Below are 21661 nucleotides of genomic sequence, written 5' to 3'. Positions count from 1 at the left end.
ACATGTGGCAGAAGGTAAAGTATACTTGAAAAGAATTCTCCTTACAAAAAGAGACAGGGAACTGGGGAGAGCACATAAAACATAAAATTCCATGTCTGCAGTGGACAAAGCACAAGAGACAACAAATGACCAGAGGAAGGCCATGTTTGTTCATGCACATGTACATACGATGTTCTTTACTCAAGGGAGCTGGAGACTGAAGGCAGGTTAGGCTTTTGCCTGCCAGAGTTGATTAAGGAAAGATGAACCTGTAGAAGTCAGGTTGCTAGTGACAATTTGTGTGAGTGTGTGTGTGTGTGTGTGTGTGTGTGTGTGTGTAGCTGCTCTGCCAATAGCTCAAATTAGCTAGACCTGTGAGTTAAAATCAACTGGAAACATTTTTCAAACTCAAATCTTATGAGCTGAACTTTGTTGTGACTGAGATTCTGATTCTATGTCTATAACTATAAACTCTAAAGCAACATATATTTCACTGTCCCTGACTAAGAACCACCACCCTGACACTAAAGCTAATACCAGAGACCTGTATTCAACTTCTCTGTGTAGTTTGTCCCCAAGGGGAAGGGCATATTTTCATCACAATGTTGTTAGCCAGCAACTCTGTACTGATGATTTCTCTATCTCTCCCTGAAGAAATGTATATTTCTTGAACACAAGAACAGTGTTTTCCAGTGCACACTGGGGATACTGAGCAGTCTACAACAGGAAACTCAAATAGTAAGCAGTGTGCTGCCTAACAAAAGCCTTCTTATCCATCAGCTGCCTGTCTTACTCATCTGTCTGTGCTTCCTCTTTGTAAGTTAAGTGATCACCATTTAATTAGTCGTCTGAGTCAGAAGCCATCAAGGCTTTTGATAGCTTTTATTCTCCTCAATCAGAATTCTGGCTCATGGCCTAATTCATAAGAGATGTATCTGCCTTACATGACACATGCTCCCCTGATCCACACTTGATTCATGTGTTGATGGGATCTGTCCATTGATTTAATATGTCTGTGTCCTGAGCACATTGAGTAGGCCAGTTTGATAATTCATATTAAGCAAAACAAATCCTGTACCACAAGTATGACTGGAAAACTATTAACTGTGGCATCTGGAATCAAACTTCTTTAGATTTTGAGGACTTTAAATACAGAGCAGAACTCTAGTGTTCTGTGGTCATTTGTTGAAGATGATTTTGTTTCTTCCAAAGAGCAAGTCAACAAGAGAGCAGAGCTCTCACTTCATGGCAGCAGAATAAGGGGTTCTTCTGTAGACAGAGTCTAGAACTTAATTACAAAGACTTATATACCCCCAGTGCTGTGAGGTACCAGAACATCATTAGAAAAATTAAGCTAGAAAAGGGAAAGCAGCACTTGGTTTCTTCTGTAGATTGGCTGGAAGAGGCCTAGCTATCATTGTCACAGAACACTGAGGTTCAACCATGCTCTGAAGCACCGACTGGAAAATGTGACTGCACTAAGAACCCTCTCCTCTCAGCCCTGTTTGGAAGAAGCCTGTGCTAACAGGGTCAGTTAATTTTGTTTTTAACTTTAAACAGCTCTGGTGATTAGTGAAAGGTGCATGCTGGGCTAGTAATTAAAATAATGGGGAGTTACAAATAAAAGTTAAATTTTTAAGGAAACATACAACTATATGATGATCTCTAGTATCATATTATATAGTAACAGTTCAGAAATGTAGAGATTATAAAGGTGGGAGGTGTTTTTTTTAAATCACATACATAAAGAAGTTGTGCGATGCATTGTTTCCTCCCTCTACAGTATTCTTTAATATACATCCTGATGAATCTGATGCATATGTAGAAAATTTTAATGTCTTTTAAAAATGCTATCCTAATCTAGTTTTTAACCTTTCCTATAGCACTTTGTCCACACAGTGCCTATGAAAAGAAGCTGGTCTTTAGAAACACTAGGAAATGTCTGAAGTGAGAATGACAGCATTGACCAGGAGCCGCATCAAACAAGCTGCAGACTTGCAGGATGTACAAACAGACACAATTCACATGTTTTGTATGTTCTCCCATCAGTTCGACAGGCGTGCTGGGGGAGTTCAGGACTCAGATTGCTGGTTTACTTTGCTACTAAACATTCATAGGTCAGTCCCCATTTTACCTACATCTTTGAATAATTATTGGAAATTAACCAGTTGAATCTTCCCAAATTATTCCTCTGATCCAGGGTTAGTACCTAGAATATATAAAGAAGGAGAAACAGCTATGCCTTGGCTGTGTGAAGATTGTCATTTCCTTTGCCAGCTTTCCCTTTAGTGGCTGAATGCAGATTCTAACATGAACATTTGCATACATTAACCATAGCTTGTCTACAGTGTGCATGAATGGTGATGGTCCTTTTTGAGGAAACGCCTGCTTGCTACCACACATTTCAATCTTCTATGCTCTTACCCCAAAGCTATGGAATAATCTTGAGTTCTTATAACCAAAGGATCCTTCAGGTTTAGTTGAGGCTTGGAGTTAATCTCAACCCCTAATCTGGGCCTTCCCTTGATTTGAACACCTTTAGGGAAAGATTTTTTTATATTTTGGTACTATTATAAATTACTGTACATTTGGTGACTTAAACTTGAAGGTCAGAAGTCTGAAATGAGTGTGACTGGGTTGCAGTGGAGGCCTGGAAAGCTGCCTTCCTGTGGAGGCTCTAAGAACAGTCATGGTTTAAGTCTGAAATGTCTCTAACAGCCCCATGAGTTTAAAGACTTACTTGGTATAACCTTAATCAAGGATGTGAAAGACTTGTATAACAAAAAATATGAAGATTCATAAGACAGAACTGGAAGATGACAACAGAGCATGGGTGATCTCCCATGCCCAGGGACTGGTGGTACTAGTATTATGAAATGGCCATCTTGCCGAAAGCAATCTACAGATTCAATGTTATCCCCATCAAAATTCTAAAATCAATTGTGAACTTCTTATGGAAACACACACATGCACACAGACAGTAAAAACAATCCTGAATAATAAAAAGAACTGAAATTATCTGCATCATCCCAGATTTCAAGTTGTATCACAGAACCATACTAATGAAAGCAGGATGGCATAGGCAAGAAAACGGACATGTTGGTCAACAGAATAAAATTGAAGATGCAGACACATAACTCCAGTTTGCCTTATAGACTCTAGATTCTTTGACAAATCCACACTAGAGAAAAAGACAGTATCTTCAACAAATGGTGCAGATAACACTGAATGTGTGTAAAATTGAAATAGATTCGTACTTATCACCTTGCATAAAACCCACTTCCAAATGGATCAAGGGCCTCAGTGTAAGACTGGATATCTTGAATCTGGAAAAGGTGGGGAACAGGTTTGAACTCAATAGCACAGGAAAGAACTTTCTGAACAGGACATTGACAATACAGGCAATGATTAATAAGTAAGGCCTTATGAAGCTGAAAAGCTCAGTACAGGAAAAGAAACCATCATTGGGACAAAGCTGCCTTAAAGAATGAGAGATTAGTATCTAAAATACACAAAGAATTAAAAGTTCTGAATATCAACAGAACAAACCATCTAATTAAAAAGTAGAGAATAGAACTAAAAAAATAGTTCTCAAAACAAGAAACAGAGATGGCAAGAATCACTTAAGAAATTGTCTAACACTCAGTTATCAGAGAAATACGAATAAAGATACACTGAGATTTAATTTTACCCAGCCAGAATAGCTTGGGTCAATAAAATAAGTGACAGAACATGCAGGCAGGGATGTGGGGATGCTGGTGAGAGTAGAAACTTAGATAGTCACTATGGACTTCAGTGTGGCACTTCCTCGGGAAGCTAGGAATACCTACCTAAAGATCCAGCTATAGTTGCATTGTGCATATGCCTAAAGAGCATTCATGTTCATTGCTGCTCCCTGTTCACAACAGCAAGCAATTGGGAACAACATAAATGTCCATCAACTAATGTGTAGATAATGAAAATGTGGTACTTTTATACAGTGGAATAATTGTTAAGCTGTTGAGAAAATGAAATTATGAAACTTGTAGATAAATGGATGGAGCCAGAAAAAAATCCTGAGTGAAGTTATCAAGACCTTCCCTTCAATGAACATTCCATGTTTTCTCACATATGTACTGAGTTGTCTATATGTGGTTCTACAGTCTGAATAACTGTAGAGATCAGGTACCTAGTAAGGATGAGTGGGGAGAGTAGGATCCCCAAGAAAGAAATAATAGAATGTTATTACAGAGAGACAAAGAACAAATTAGAATAGGAGGATTAGACAGGGAGATGGATGAAAAAGAAAGGTAAGGGAGGGAATAGGGGAGAGACATCTAACAGTAAAGGTCATTTGAAAAGACAAATAGTAACCTACTGTTGTTGAAGCTTTCTAAAATGTGTGTGTATATATATATATATTATTATATTATATTATATATATATATATATATATATATATATATATATATATATATATAATAAGTCTAAATTGAGTCACCAAATAATAGAGGAGACATGCCCCAAACTAGGCATTTTATGCCACCAGAAAAATCTTAATTTGGGGGAATGGGTGACATCTTGTTGGCCAAGCAGACCTCACAGAAACCAGTAATCATCACAGGCTATTGCCAGGGTTATTGGTTGTTCTCTACAACCTGATAGTGTGATTCAATTGCAAAAGACAACAGTTATTTATTGACCTCAAGCACAGAGAGGTCAAGGTGGTACACAACTAGAGCTTCATCCCTATTGCTGAGCAATTATAGTGCTGGAAGGTTCTTTACATGGTACCTAAGTAGGAATGTAGTCATCAATATCACTCAGCTACAAATTCTGTAAACTACATCAATAAATTGTCTGCAAGAAATACTGGGTGCCATCATGGCACAAATGTTATAGAAATAACTAATTACCTTTTTTTAACCAATTACTTTTTAAATTATATGTACAGCTCGCCATTCCATGAGATGGAACTCATACCTAACACTGCTAAAGTAGCCAAGACCTAAGACTACAATAGGTTATGTGTTTAGAGAAAAACTATTATTATTTTGTTTAATGAGCATAGCAGCAAAACATTTCAATGACATCCTGCTATATCCACAGGTCAGTGCCTACTCAACCATATCTGAGATGCAGTACTTGGGAATTAACACAGTGACTCATGAGCGTATAATGTGTAGAAAGTGAGAGACTTTGGAACATTTAAAACTGTTTCTAAGGCTCAGGTAGCTGTGCAGAAGAGGTAGAAAGATTGTAAGAGTCAGACATAGTAGATAACTCTAGGGAAACAGTGTCTTCTAGACATAACTAGACTGACATACCTATGAACTCACAGAGGTTGTGTCCACACTCAAAAACATGTTCTGGGTCAAGCCAGATGGGGTGACAGCACTGAGAGGTGGAAGTGAATACAGGGCTCCACCCCTAAGAACTTTCTGCAGTTGATTCCTTCTGACAAAGGAAGGATGAGTTTTCTCCAATAGTGCTTCATTGGTTATAGCCATTGCACTCCACAGTAGACCCCATACCCAGGAGTAGTTGTGCAACACACACACACACACACACACACACACACACACACACACACATAGCTCAATGGTATTTTGTGAACTTCTATCATTTTTACTTTGTGTGGAATTTTTTTTTTTTTGTCTTGTGGGGTTTTATTTCAATTTTCATTTACATGCTTTTATGGGACTTTGTGAGAGTTTTTTTTTTCCTCATTCTTTTTGTTTGTTGAAAGGAGGAGAGAAAAATAAAGTTGGGTGGGCAGGAATATAGAGAGGTCTAGGGAGATTTAGGGAAGGGGAAATGTGATCAAAATACATCCTATGAAAAATAATTTTCATTTAAAAAAAGCCATAGAAAGTTTTGGGGGCAAATAAAATAGCATGGTTGGCTTTCATTAGCAAAATTAGGTAGGTAAGACATGTGGCATTTTATGGCTATGATTAAAATAGGAAATTACAAATTGTTACATTAACATTCAAAGTGGAAAGGAGAAAAAGGAGAAAGGGGGTTGAATTTGAAAGTGCCTTGCAAGATTGAATGCAGAGAGCTCCAGTACTGACAGGCTATGGGAGGGAGGAGAGGGTGAGCACAGCCCACCTGGGACAGGGAGGTGGGTCATGGTTCACATTCACATCAGGGACAAGTCAGGCACTAAGTCTTAGACATCTGGTGGAAGTACAAATGAAGATGGAGCTGATTATGTAACTCTGGGATGCAGAGGAAAGACCAGGACTTGCAGAAATCACTGGCATAGATGTGGGAGATGAAGTCTCTCAGAAACAACTCAGATTATACTCATGCAAGATTAACATCTGCCTTCAGATGAGCCCATTACCTTCCAAGAATACTAGTTCCAAATACAGTGATACTTTCCAAAACAGCTTCACTGAACACAGTACTTCTTCTAGCTATATCAGCATTGGTATCTATAACTTGTCCTGTCTTTGTGACAAAATACTCTGGCCAGAGTAGCTACAAGAAAGAAGGACTTTGAGGGGCTCATACTTCTAGGGTACAGTCCATCACATTGGGGATATTGAGGCAGCAGTCATGAGGTAGCTGGTAACATTGTGTGGGCAGTCTGGAAGCAAGAGATGAAAGCTGCTGCTTAGCTGCCTCTCTCCATCTATGTGCATTCTGGTACCCAATCCACGGAGTGGTACCACCTGTACTTAAGGCACGCACATCCACCTCAGGTAATGCCACTGGGTGCTGACAAACATTGCCTGAGACATCTCAGCTCTGATTTTGACATTGTTCTGTTCTGAGATGCAACATGTTTTCTGTCATGATGATGTTTTTCACTCTTAAACTGTCACAATGATTTAATTAATGAAAACAAAGACCTTTTTGACTTCCTTCCAAACTGTTTAAAATTAATTCTGTTAACAATGGCATACATGCACACAAACACATTTGGGTTGCTCTCCCCACTCCTCTGCCCGGGCTCCCCATCTGTATCAACCATCCTCACGTTCCTTCCCCGGGCTCATGACTCTGCGCTCTGGAAAGCAAATGAGTGTGCTGTTTGTGTACAAGAAATTCGTATGTATTTACTCACTGTAAGTAAATATTTACTCATTTGTAAGTATCATATTTACTCATTTCTGCATTGAGTTAAAATAAAATGTCTAACTCTTTTAAACATTGTGATAAAATATTTAATTTTGAAAATTACCATTTGTGTTACTGACAAGTTAAAAGTTTCATAAATTTAGCTTGGGATTAAGACAAAGTTCCCAGTAGCTTTTGAAATGGCTCTAAATATACTGTTGCCACTTTGTACTATGTACTTATGCAAGGCCACAATCTCATGGCTGGTGATTTGAAATCAAAATGTCAATCGACTTTGAAAAATGCTGGAGATGCTCTGTTTCCCACACAGTCAAACATTCGAGCAGTTCAGTTCTTTATATAACACAAGTACACCCATCTTAGTGGATTCAATTTTCCCTTAACCTTTAGTATATAGCAAATCATATTTAACATTGTTTTAAATTAATTTTCTTTTTGATTTATCATCAGGTATTTGTATACGTACATACTTAAACATCTGAAGGAAATAAAAATGTCTTGAGTTTAAAAAGGGATGAGTGGTGAAAATTTCTGAAACACGTAGGGCAGAGTCATGTGTGAAGCTGTGTTTGTATTTGCAACATGACTCCCTCCTCCTTCTTGCACAGCTGTTGTGCAGAAGCATTATGCAAAGTGTGTGTGTGTGTGTGTGTGTGTGTGTGTGTGCTCCAGTTCCCTCAAGTGTATGCACATATGTACATCTTTGCAGATGCCAGAAGACAATTGTTGTGTCTTCTCTGCTTTGTTTCTTTGAAACCCAGGTTCTCACTGAACCCAAGACTAGACTACCAGAGAACAACCTCCACAGTCCTCCTGTCTGTCCTCCAAGTTCGAGGTCACAGATGCACATGGCCACTTATTCAGTGTGTGTGCTGGGATATGAACTCTGTTCCTCTGCTTATGCAGTAAATACACTAAGCAATCTTTCCCAGCCCATTTTTATTTAGATGCTTCTAAATCCCTAGCTCTCCTTACAACCTTTTAAGGTAACACTCCATGACAGTAATAGAAACAGGATGGTGACATCACATTCCTGAGTCACAGAAGCACACGGCTGACTCGGATCAGTCAGAGTGAATGGCTGATTTGAGGGAAGTCCTAAGACTTCATAGTGGGAGAGTCAACATCTGAACTCACATAATTCTAATTTCTCCTAATAAAATGCAATGCCACCTCCATGACGACATGAAACCAGTGCCACCTTCCTTTGGGGATAACACTGATGTTTGATCTTTCAAAGCCAATCAAGAAAATTCTAAAAGAAGGCATCATGATGCTTTGAAAAGCACTGACTCTTATACGTGCATCAACAGGATAGTCATCAGTGCCAATTATTTTGGTAATTACTCTTCCTTTTCATATGCTTTGCATTGTTGAAAATAGAAAAGTAATTCTGAGCTGAGCATAGTGGTACACCTGAAACTGACACAAACAAGGAAGGATGAGCCAAGGTTAGGGATAGCCTGGGCTATAAAGAGGAGAGGAGGCCCCATCTCAAAATAAAAGCAAACAAACTTCAGGACATACCTCCTTATGTATTTATGACTAAGCTAAATATTTTTTCTTTAATTCCAGCAGTACAATCATATGTAATTTCTGAGGTAAATCTAATATTTTCTTCAAAACTAATTGGCCTAGGTATTTTTTTTCTTACTTTTGATACATCAGGCTAACTTGATCAGATGCTGAAAGAGTTTGTCTGCATTTTAAATATGCTGCAGGCTTTTTTTCATGACAAATAATGGCTCTAAAATAAATCTAGACAATTCCATAGGATGTGTGATCATTTTATCTTTATCTAAGTTTGTAAACAATTTTATTTTTCAAGATTTTTTTACAGCTTTTTTACCCTAATAAGTCATGTATATCTTGACTGATAAAATGATCAAAAGCCCAGTGTAAAGGAGACATGCCATTCTTGTTTCTTTACAAACACACTTTAATGCATTTTTAATTGCTAGTGTGTAAGTTACTGCCATGTAACATACAATGGTGGTTCGTAGTTATTGTCTATGGCATACTATGGTAGAGTATGCTATTATGTAGGAATTTATACTAGTCATTTATATCAAACTAAATCATTACATTATAATTAAAATCACCTGTGTTATTACCATAATCATTTAGTACACAAAACACTAGAACACTGTGTGATACTCTGCAATAATGATTACAGAGACAGTCTAGGATAATAACAATGATAACAGTAAGGCCATTGTAGGTTTACAATGGTCCATTATAAGTTACATGTGATTCTGTTGTGGACAAAGAACCAAAAGATAAAATAAATATCAAAGAGAAAGATGTTGTGTGTTAGGACCCAAATCACTAATGCCACTAAATGGTTTAACACTGACTGTGCTGACGGGTTCTTCTCCATGCTTGTCTTTATTCTGCTCAGTTATGAACTAACCTCTTTCACTGTACCTGATTTAAAAACCTGTTTTGTTCAAGCACTACTAGTCCACAGAAGGTGTATTTGTTTTATTGCATGTTATTTTGAAAGCATCACAAATAAATGTGTGCTCATTAAACACAATGACTTTATTCTCAGACACTCACAGTCGTCATTGTCCTCTGAGAGTGTCATGGATATTCTGCTTTAAGGGGAGTGGCCTGTGGCTTTGCATTTTCCCTAGGAGTGCTGTGCATACATTCTTAACATCATTATTGCCCTCAGTCACAACGCTGTGAACTATAAAACAACTGCCTCTAAATAGGCAATGAGAGAGTTTATCTTTCTGCACAAGGGAAACATTCCCTATAATATTGACTGACAGGAATATTACTAATTTTGAATTAGCGAACATGTCTCGGTTAAGCACTCACATCTTGTCTTGCACGTTACGCATCCGTTCCTCTTGCTTGTATGCCTCTCTGGCCAGATGAAGGTGGTTGATGGGTTCTGCTACCCTCAGTGTAGGCTCCAAAGGCTTGTAACGCTGTTCCAAGACTTCATTGATGTCTCTAAAAGGTCCCTTAAAAGACAGGAGGACTAATGTCTCACTATGGAAGAGTCTCAGACACATTGACAACTGTGGTGCTGAACTTCTACAAAATATAACAAGCTTATTGAACTATTTTTAAAACACTATTTTTCTCAGAACTAAAACAAGCAAAAAAAAGGGTGTTGGAGACACACACCTTTAATCCCAGCAAATCTCTGAGTTCAAGGTCAGTCCGATAAACAGAGTAAGTTCCAGGACAGCCAAGGCTACATAGAGAAACTGAGCCATGAAAGAAACACACACACACACACACACACACACACACACACACACACACACACACACAAAACAAAAACAAAACAATATTACTCATCTTCTAGAACTGTTCTCTCTCATGAAAGTGATTGTCTTAGAACTCTTAAAACTTGGCAGACATTCCCTACCATGTCAAGGAAGTTTTCTTGTGTGAGCTGGCAAACCCACAGTCCTAAGTTGCTTTACACTATAGCATTACAGGGACACTGTCTCCAACAGAACTAAAGTATGTACTTGTTTTTAAGAGAGGAAAAACATGAAGACTGTGAGCACTAATTTTCCAAAAGTTATCTTAGACATTAAATAAAGCTTTTACATGTGTGCAGAGAGAACATCTTGTGTATTGTACAGATGCATCACCTGTCCATTACAAAGCCTATGGCCTATGGCTTACACAGGAAATAGATGGTGGATTATCAGGGAGAGAAAGAATTCTGGGAATGGATGTGGGGAGATTCACTGGGAAGATATAAGGAGACAGACCCATGATACCTGAGCACAGGTAGCCATGTGGCAGAATGTAGGTTAGAATAGATGGGATGTTTTGAGTTCTATGTAATCAGGAAAGAGCCTAGCTATAGGTATTTGTAAATATATTTTGAGCCTGAGTCTCCGTTCATGGGGTTGAGAGTAGGAAGTGGGCCTAGTGTCAACACGTGGGCGCCAATTCTTGTGTTTACTGATTGGTTCCCTAAGCTTAGACGCCACACAGTTCAGTCTTATTTCATCTCAATTCCGAGGCTCAGTGGCTCTGGTACACAGTCTTTCAGGGCTACAGCTGAGAGGAGAGAGTCCACAGAGGAGCTTGTGGTATGTCCCAGCACAGCCAGCACAGAATGAGTCCACTGGGCCGCCAGCCAGCATCATGATCAGCATAGACGAGCCAAAGGCAGCTTAGGCATTTGCTGTGTTGTTTATGACATACTGTTTGCTTCTTCTTCTTCTTTTTTTTTAAAGTACTGTGTTGGAGAGGAATAATACAAAATGGACAAAGATTTCTTATCTCGTTCCTTATTCTTAAAAATGTCTCTTTTAGATGGGTTATTACTAAGAAGACACAGCTGGAGCGTCTGCAAGCAGCAAGTGAAGACTGTGGGCTAATAAAAAGGAATGATTCACGCCCCATTTACGTTCACTTATGTTTTACATTAATAGAAACCAATAATAGGAACCAGTTACCATAAAAGTCATGGACCGTAAATAACACAAATGGCAGATCAGTAGCATCTAGTACTTTCCACAGCTGGACAGGAGGATTGCTATATTTGAAAGTAGTTAATGGATTTATATTGGAAGTTTGCTTTTTAAAGATATATGATCATGATTCCAAACTGTTATGAAGAAACCAAAAATCTTAAATTGGACTCTTCTTTTTTCTTTGAGAAGTTCGGTGGTTTAAATAATTGGTATTTGGTATTTACCAGGTGCCAGTCACTCTGTGGGCCTGTTTGCTCTGTGTGTGAGGCAGAGTAAGAACTCAGGGTTCCCTTACATATGTATAGTGTAATACTCACCATGGCAATAAAAACGTGGTACAACCCAAAAGCAGCAGGAAGGCTTATTTGTTTTAAAAAGAGAATTTAAAGGGCCTTTGGATGATAGAAACATCAAGGAAATAAAAATGTAGAAGTTGATATTGTGACAAGTTTAGCCTCCACTTGGAATAATGGTTTCTTCAGCAGAAGCCTTAAACCTCTGTACCTTTGTTGGGATACACACACACACACACACACACACACACACACACACACACCTACCTACCTACCTACTTCAATCTACCTTACTATCTGTCAGGAATTCACTATAATTCAGATAAACCTTGCCTAAGTAACAAAGAATGAAATAAAGCTCCTCTTCTGGGTGCTTGATCTGAGCTTCTTGCTAACCACGTCGGTTTCCCTGTCTGCAACCTCAGACAATCAACGTTCTGCCTTTGAGCTCAATAGTGCACCTCCTTCCTTAGTAAACTTGATACCGTCTGATGCTTTTGGGTACCTTTAAGGTCTCAGGCATATCCTGTCCCACACATTCCTCAAGTGACACATGGAAATAACTTCACATATTCATCACTTCTAGCCATCCATCCTTACAACTCATGACCCTCTAAGTCACAGCCTGATCCTACAAGTCCTTCTTGTAGTCTCAGCTGTAAATTCACAGTGTTTAGTTGCCTCGCCTCCATCCAGGTCTTGATATGAAATCAAATATATTTCTCTTCTACAACCTGCTATCGAATAGTTATGCTGTATTTTAAAAGTGTTCATTAAAGTCTAATAGTGAAGTTTTTAATGAAGTAGAGTTAAAATGTCATGAAATCACCTTTCAAATTCCAAAGGCAGTGTTCAAACACTGGCATCTGGCAGCCTTAAGTGTTTTATCATTGAGTAAAGGAAATGTGGCTCAGGCAGTGGCAGCAAAACAGTCCTACTGTGAGTAAAGAAGAAAAAGGAACAGGGGACAGAAGGAAAGAAACAAAGAAGAGGAAAGGAGGTGAGAGAATATAATGAAGGCGTGTGCAGAAAGAAACGGCTGTGAGGAACAGGGGAAGATGGAAGAAAAGAACACGACTAGAAATTAAATAAGAAAAGCAAGAAAAGAAAATATGCCAGTAGAGATGTTTTATAATTCCCTCCAAAGTGTTGTAAAAGTATCAGTCAATAGTATTTGTTTTGTTGGTAGTTTTAAGAGATAGAAATAAATGAGTAAAGGCACTTGAGGATGTAATGACAGAGAATAGAAATACATCACAGATCAGCAGAGTAAGAACATTTTTAACACCGTAGAATGCAGGACTCAGTGTCAGACAGGCAAAGGTTGTTTCTAGGATGGCCCCAGTAGGTCCTGCTTGGTATTTATTGTTGAGTGGTCTCTTATCCTTGACAGAAACAGGTCAACTCATCTTGAATAAATAGAACAGAGTAAAAACCATGGGACAGCAATTCTATCTTCTGCTCTGAGAGATTTCCCCCTCTTTCTTTAGGATGGCTTCCATTGAGAGAAGGCAGTGGCCATGCTGTATGGCAACTCTGTGGAGTGGACACTGAGAAATGACAATAACATGGCAGTTAGCCATGTGGATGAAGGGACCAACTGAGATCTTCTTGCCGTCTTATCCTTACAGAGCACTCACGGCTTCAGAGGAAGCCACAGCTCATTCCCCCTGACTACATTCCTAAGAGAGCTACAGTCCCAAAGATGCCATAGAAAGGCAAATGTAGTTTGGTTTAGGACTTTATTGCACAGAGAGCCAATACACAGAGGTGTAAAGAGCAGACTTAATCCAGCTGCTGGCCACTGCCTTCTGCAGTTGAAATACTGAAGGGGTCACAAAGTTGCCCCTTCTGGGGACTATAATAAATATTCTTTCCTCTCTCCAAGTCTACCCTGCAGCCCAAAATTACTTTTCCTCCCCAACTCTATCACACTCTGGATATCATCAGGCTTCCCTGCCTGTGCTGTGAATCTCTGAAGTGTCTCCAGTTCTCAAAGTGGCACTTTTTAAATGATTCAAATCCAAGTCCCATTTACAATGGCACATAAACTATGTATATCCTTAAGAACAGGTTATGTCAAGTCATCTGGATAGCGTGTTAAGCACATCTCCAGCAATAATAGATTATAGTGGTTGCCATTGTAACAATTCTTATAAAACAGTCCAGCAGTTTAGCAACAACCCACATTCTAAACCCTTTCTCAGTGTAATGTCCAGTACAAGGGAACCACTTGTCAACCTCTCTGGCAACCACTTCAAAGTGACATGTTTCTTATTTAAAGTTATTTTTATGAGAAAAAAACTATTCTCAAAACAAAGTATTGTTAATCATACAACACCATGGCAGGAGAAAAAAAAAGCCTCCCACAGGATGGGAGAAAATACTTGCACACTGTTTCACTTCATAGTGTGTGGTCAAAAACATGTTAGCATGCTTGTGAGGTTCGTTTTAATGTAGCTAACATAAAAGTGATCATATCTTTTGAGTCATGATTGGATAAGCAGTTCTTTGTGTGTGTGTGTGTGTGTGTGTGTGTGTGTGTGTGTGTGTGTGTGTGTGTGTGTATGTGTGTGTGAGTATGTATGTATGTATGTATGTATGATGGAATTTAAAAGAAATGCAATTCTGACATAATCTCATTGGCCTTGGGGACACTTTGATAAGTAGCCAGGCCAAGATGGAATGTTAGAAAAGAGAACTGACACTTTGAAGAGGTCAAGGTGGTGAAGACAGGGTTTGTGTGTGGAGACAGCCAGTAGTGTTCTGCCAACAGCATTAACTACCCTAACGCTACAAAAATGGACAGTGCATGGGTATTTTGGGTGACATTAACAAATGTCACAATATGCACTTTACCACAGTTAGAGTTGAGAAGAGTGAGGATTAAAAAAGAAAACCTCAATGACATATTCACAGCGCTGCTTGGTACCTGACACTGCTTCCTGTCGATAGGTGGCAGACTTGCCGACTGGGGGAAGGAGTGGGCACTGGTGCATGCCAGCCAGCTGCTGAGGTTATGGGAGGTCTTCATCTTTGCTGCAACGGCCTTCTGATGCCTCAAAGGCTTAACCTTCTGCAACCGCAGCTCCCACGGGTCAGGATGTTCTCGGAAAGGTGAATTGTATACACCTGAAATCTAAAGGACACATTTCTTTAATTTATATATGAAATGAAAATTTCATCCATTTGAGGGAGAAATACTTTAAACTACAACTTTGGTGCTTAACCAGGGGTGGGAGAACATAGCAAATTTTGTATCCAGTTTAGACCAACAATCTTAGCAACTTTTAGGATTGCAGAGTAAGTGTGTTTTGAAAACTCAGTCTGAAATTGTATTTGAGAAAAAACGATAGAGATCTTTAGTCATCCGTGTCATATTCCTGATAGATGTGATTTCTTTTAAATGGTATGAGTAAGCCATACCTTCATTTACATAAAGGCAAGCAGGCAAAGCTTGAACAAGTTTAGGTATTAATTATGTACGCAATAAATACTTGATTATTTGAATTGCTGATCATTACACATCGAAAGGGCATTTTTTTTTCAGCACAACACTTTTATTGATTCTTTGGGAATTTGACATCAGACAGACCATCACACTTAGTTCCCAGTCTTTTATTGTCTGCCCTGCCTAGACTTGTGACCTCCCCCCAACAAAATGAAAATAAAATAAAAATAAAGAAGTCCAATTTGTGTTATCTATATACTCGCTGTAGTGAAGTCAAACTCTCAGCACCCTTCCCCTTAAGAGAAATGGGAGTCCTTCTCCTCCTGCGCCCCTGCCAGAAGTCATCAGCTGTGAAGAGCTACATCCAGGCATCTTTATCATACTTTAAAAGTTCTCTTTGATGGCTTCCTGTTCAGGGTGCTACTTTGGAAGATGGGAGTTGTCACAGAAGCCTCTCATGTCCTTCTTTCTCAACTGTGTGTCTGCAGTCATCAAAATCACAGAAGGAGTAGCTTCCTTGCTTGTTACTGTCATCGGGAGCATGGAGCATGGACTTCCACATGGTTTCTGTTGACAGCACAAACCACAAAGATGACCTCTTCCTACAGTAGGAAGATGGACCCAAACAAGGTCATCAGAAGCAGCCTGGACCATGAACATCAACAGGGCCTCATGTGGCTGCACAGGCCACTCACAACAATATGGTGTTAGGTGGTAACATGGGCCATAGAAATCAGTAAGAACCCAGGCAGTTTTATGGGTCACTTACCTCAACATGGTCCCCAGAGGCATTGTGGCCACAAGATCAACATAGCTTCAGGCAGCAGCATGAACTGAGGGACATCTGCAAGGTGTTGGGTGGCAACATGGCCACAAACATCAACATGGTCTTCTGCTGCATCAGAGCCATAGACCCTCATGTGCCCCCCAGCAGCTGCATAAAGCTGGCCTCAGGTGGCAGGATATGCCACTCACATCAGCATGGACCCCTGAGGCAGCAAAGCCCAAGGACATCACCAAAGCTTCTGTCACACTTCTACAGGAATCTGCAGTTTTATCATGGCCTGGTACAGCTGCATGGATCACAGACACTAACATGGCTTCTTGTGGTATCACAGGCCATGGTGGTCTTTTGAGGAGGTCCAGTCCAGAAAGTGAACCATTTCTATCTCGGGAATCTATCATGGCACAGAGTCAGGGTGAGACTGCAGCCTGGTAATGTCATTTGGCCTGAGTCTGGATCTGCATAAGCTTCAGGCTGCTGCATACCACCCAGTGACCTCACTGGGTGATGACATGCCCCTCCGCCCCACCCCAGCCCTCTCTAATGCCTGTTTTTAGGCCCCCAGCCCTCTCTTATGCCTGTCTTCAGCCCCCCAGCCCTCTCTAAAGCCTGTCCCCTCAGCCCCCAGCCTTCTCTAATGCCTGTCTTCAGCCCCCCAGCCCTCTCTAATGCCTGTTTTTAGGCCCCCAGCCCTCTCTTATGCCTGTCTTCAGCCCCCCAGCCCTCTCTAATGCCTGTTTTTAGGCCCCCAACCTTCTCTAATGCCTGTCCCCTCAGTCCCCGCCCTCTCTAACACCTGTCTTCAGTCCCCCCAGTGTATGTCTTTAATCTCCTGTATGCATAGCACATACCCAGCTCCCCAGCAAAAAGCACTCCTGTAGTGGTGCGCACCCACACAAGGCCGTCAGGGTAGCCTGGCTGGCTTCTGCATCCCACCCCATGTGAGCAAATAGCATCTATTCTAAGTCCTCTACTTGGCTAATCACTCTGATTTCGTACCCATATGGGAAACTATTTATCACTCCAAATCTGTGCACTTAATGTGCACATCAGATGCCCTGCTTCTGCAGTGTCATGCTGCCCTCGACACTCTGTGGCTGACTCTGTCACACATTGCATCAGAATAGCTGAGACTTAGCACAGCATCTGCCTTGCTATGTGGGCTTCAGAGATGCATGTGTGAGAAATGTGAAATCCAAGCGCTGCAGATGTCCATTATCTGCAAGCCTCATGTTACTTGAGTCACAGACTGAAGAGTACCGAACTTTGATATAATTGCATTTGGTGATATTTGATCTCCAGAGATCCATAATCAAAATAGATGTGCATATCTATACATGTACAAATATAAATATTCTTTATGAAAATTCACATTTGTAGGGAGAAGTAAACATTTCCAGGCTGAAATGACTGGTGGCAGCTTTGTGACATTGAGCTATATAAAGAACATATTAAACATTTGTTGTTCCTAAAAGAAATGGACTTTTCTTTTATGCTGTAATTAACCCATATACACTCCCTGGTTATCTCAGGGTCCCTGGTTATATTAGCTAGGACAGATGTCTTGGAAAAACTGTCCAAGAAGGCTGGAAAGAGGGTTCAATAGTTCTCTTCCAACAAACCCCAGTTCAATTCCCAGCACCCATATGGCAGCTCACAGCTGTCTGTAACTCCTGTTCCTGAGGATCTGACACCCTTACACAGACACACATGCAGACAAAACACCAACCCAATACACATAAAATAAATACATATTTTGAAAAATGAAAAGACAAACTGTCCAAGGAAAGTTTGATATTTAACACCCAGCCTTCAGCCGGCAGTGACTCCTACCCCAGCTGTGTCCCCGGTCCCCCACACTAATGAGTGTTCCCGACCCCCTGCACTAACGTGGAGGTGCTGCTCTGCTCTGCCATTCTCCCTAAGGAACTCAACTCGCAATCACAGTTACCCACAGTTATCCACAGCAACCAAGTGGAGGGCAAAGTCATGTTGGGTATGTCGACAAGCTCAGGATACAAGGTATACAGCAGACACTCCATAAATAAACCTAAGCCCTCAGCTGGGGCAGCAGCACACCATTCAGAAAGGCACATCCCACACTGCTGCTTGGCTTTAGCTTTCCAAAGCAGGGAAGGCACAGGAGCACAGGTGTGAGACCCAAGGGACTGACAGGTGTAACCCCTTCTGTCTAACAAGTCCTTTTTATTTCCTCTCAAAGGCCATGCCAAGACCTACTTTAGTCACGTTAAATTTAACCTTTTCTACTTTTCCATTAAGGACTAAAATGTATCATGTATAAAGTTAACAAAGACAAATTTCATTTCTAAAATTATTTTCAAATTGGTTCTTCTTTTTTGATATCTTTTTCTTAATATGAGTGATACTATGTTTTAGAATGAGTTTAGTTTTTAAGTACAACAAGTATTTTAGGGTAATACACTTTTGCTATTCAAGAATCACCAAGTGGACAGACACATGAATAAGGCAGATAGTGTGTGTTTATCTGTAATGGCTTTAGTGGCCACTCAACCAAGGGTAAGTCTTCAAATGGTTCTTAGGGTGTTTTTCTAGGTAAAAAAAAAATGGATTAAGGATGAGAAGGAACAACCAATTTTAGATTAAAAAGATGATCTTGACAAAAAAATAACTATATCATATGTTCTCTGCAAAATATACAAGAGAAGAAATACCATTAGGTTAGTGGGAATCTAATTGGAAATTTGTTAATTTATTGCCCAAATTCTACCACCTTATAGATTAAGTTGTGAGATTCATACAACTTAGTTAAAGGTTATAATTTACCATTTAAAATCTCCATTGGCCTGAATAAGTTCTGGCATCTGTATTAACTTTGCCCATTAGGAATCCTGATCTGCTCCTGCATTTGCACGCCCGTGTATATATAGGCAAGATGGGAGATGCAAATAGACTGAGAGACATGATAGCTTTCTTAAATTATACTTTGCAACTATATAGAGGCCTCCTCATGTGTATTCTCTTTGCAATTTAAATCAAATATAGATAGAAAATATATTTTAATTGAATTTCAAATGTATCATTTAAAATCTTCAAGGTGTCAGTCTTTTAGAAATTAATATATTAGCTAACTTACCTCAGTAAAAGCAGTTTGCCCTCCCCCATCCCTCACAGCAATCGAACACACTATTTATTGCTAGAGTAGCCATTTAGCTATTGTTTCTTTAAGTAGAACTTATAAATGCCTGAATGTCTGGACACCACGTTCCACGACCTACCTGGTTAAGAAGAATGTTTTGCTGTGAGTCACAAAAGCCCCAGCCACCCGCCCCCAGGCTCTGTGGCATAGTTTCCTCCTTCCCCATTTTTCACAGCCTGGAAGAGCCACGGCCATGCTAGCTTTGGGGACTTCATTTCCAGTAATAATTTCCTAGAGTGACCAACACTATGGGGAAATCTGTGCTAACTGTTTGAAAAAGGAGAAAGAAAAAGAAAAAGCCTACACCTGAGTTATTTGCAGTACTGTCATGCTAACATCCAACTCAATAAGACCCAGAGCTCTCAGGGGAGGACTCTGCTAATAGCTTCCTACTGACCTCTTTGCAGCAGGCTGGGCTGCTGACTGGTGGCCCAGTGGTGAAGACCGCAAATGGGGTGTGAAAGCTGATTTTTTTTTAAGGCTATGGTTCTGACTGGTCACAAAAAAAAAAAAAAAAAAAAAAAGGCAATGAGTTATATAATAGATATTTTTTTTTCTTGAATTCCCCCTTCAGACCGTCCATCATGGGAACTTAAGCATGACCTAGAATATTAATTATGTCAGGTTGAGCAATGAGCAAATGTACCATTTGTTACCCACTCACCCTTAGCCTTACATTAATATTTTGAACTATTCCATATTTCTAACAATCTATCACTGGCTTTTTCTCCTCCGTTTTTATTCTAGTGCTTAAGTGCTAGATGGGAAAGTATTTAAAGGTGCAACTGATCTGAAAGCAAAGGAAGTGCTTGCTTACAGGACACCTGCTGTGCTGTCTCTGGCTGTGTGGGATGCAGCTCCCCTACAGACCTTTGTGTCCGTCCTGTGTGCCCAGGGGCTGCTGCAGTCTAACTTCTGGTTCTTTGTAGTGAGGTTTCCTCTCAGAGCTCACGTCTGATGGTACTGGCCACGAGCACCTCAGATTCCCTGCACTGTCAACCAGGTTTCAACGTCAGGCTTCACCATGTAAGAAACAGTCATTTGCCCAGACTTGAGAGAGGGGTGAACAGGCTAGCTCAGACCCTTTATCTTTCTCTTTTTTGAAAAGTGCACTCACCAAGAAAACTGTTTCCATGTTACGTTCTGGCCTACATATACTTCATGCTTATGGTAACTAGTGGGATTTCAATGCATGCTATGAAACCTCTAAAAGAATTAAGGACTGACAAAAAATATTCATATAGTGTTATGTCAAAATGCCTTTAAAAATCTGTATATGTATCCCTCTTTTTTAAAAAATAAAGTTGTAAGAGAGAGAGAGAGAGAAAAAAAAGAAAAGCTCAGTCAAATCACTCAGCAAATTGAAGTCACAGACTGCCACAAAGAGACAAAATCTAAAACCATTTTAGGTCTCTTGATTTAAAAAATCTATGAACACCACTGAATGACACATTTTTAAAGGGGTCTACCTAAACTATGCTTTTCTACTAAATTTTAAGCAGCTGCAGTTTGGAACGCAGAATCAGAGTTTTGAAGACTGGAAAAGTAAAGGTGGCCCGAGAATGGAGTACATGTCATGGAAGGGGCCACTGAACAATGATGGCAAGACCCTCCATCATGGCATTGCCCTGCTTTTAGGAGAGAGTGTTGCCTGCTGCTGCTGCAGCCCAGACTTTTCCTGCTGAGGACCAAGAGGAAGCATGGTCACTCTCAGTAACTCCATTCCTCCTGCATCTCAGGCTGAACTCATCACTGGGCTCTCAGTAAAGCATATGTGATATGAAGGAACTGACATAAAGCAAACAAAAGCTAACCATTCCTAGTACACAGAGGTTCAGTTTTTTTTTGTTTTTTTTTTTTTTAACTGTGGTTAAGAAAATGCAGGACCTGGGTCTTAGTAGCCACTCTGTCTTATTATTTAAAAGCACATTAGCTTAAAACTTAGAAGTCTGATATACTTCCTTTATATGTGGCTCCTTGTCACTGTGCCCCTGAACTATAGCCCTTGCCTATGACATGCCATCCTTACCCCTGCCACCAGAACAGAACTGAACAGGAAAGAGAAGAAAGGGAACAGAAGGAGAGGAAGGAGCAGAGAGGAAAGAAGATTGTGGTCCCCAAAGGTTTCATTCACAGTTCAGTGAAGGCAGTGAAAGCAGACCTTAGACAAGAGCATGCTGGACTTCTGAGAGCTCAGACCTTGCACAGCAGTATTCAGGGCTATTTCCCACTAATGTGGGCTGTGGCTGTTGTGCTCATTTCCATAGTACTCAGTAAAGTGCATTCAGCCTGCATCAGAAGACTCCAGCCCCCCTGCCTAGGACTCTTCCTGCCTGGAAGAGAACCCAGAACCTCTGGGCTCTGCTTGTCTGGAGGACATCACTAGGTCACTAGGGTCCTCAGAGCTTTGGTCAGGGAACAGTGGAGGTGTAGGAGAACGCCTCC

At 40.2% G+C, this 21661-nt stretch overlaps 1 protein-coding gene across 1 annotated transcript in view; it reads right to left on the bottom strand.

Annotated features, from left to right (window-relative positions):
- The window catches only part of SPATA17 (spermatogenesis associated 17), a gene marked incomplete at both ends in the record, with an annotated part of 160591 nt that overhangs the window by 45409 nt on the left and 93521 nt on the right, over window positions 1-21661 (bottom strand). The window contains 2 exons of the mRNA XM_080931526.1: window positions 9880-10028; window positions 14736-14942. Of these exons, the coding sequence (XP_080787652.1) occupies window positions 9880-10028; window positions 14736-14942 (356 nt within the window). The remainder of the gene's footprint in view (window positions 1-9879; window positions 10029-14735; window positions 14943-21661) is intronic.

The sequence above is a fragment of the Micromys minutus genome, assembly GCF_963924665.1.
Source record: "Micromys minutus genome assembly, chromosome: 1".
NCBI lineage: Eukaryota > Metazoa > Chordata > Mammalia > Rodentia > Muridae > Micromys > Micromys minutus.
Note: the sequence above shows the minus strand (reverse complement) of the source record. Positions and strands in the feature narration are given on the sequence as shown.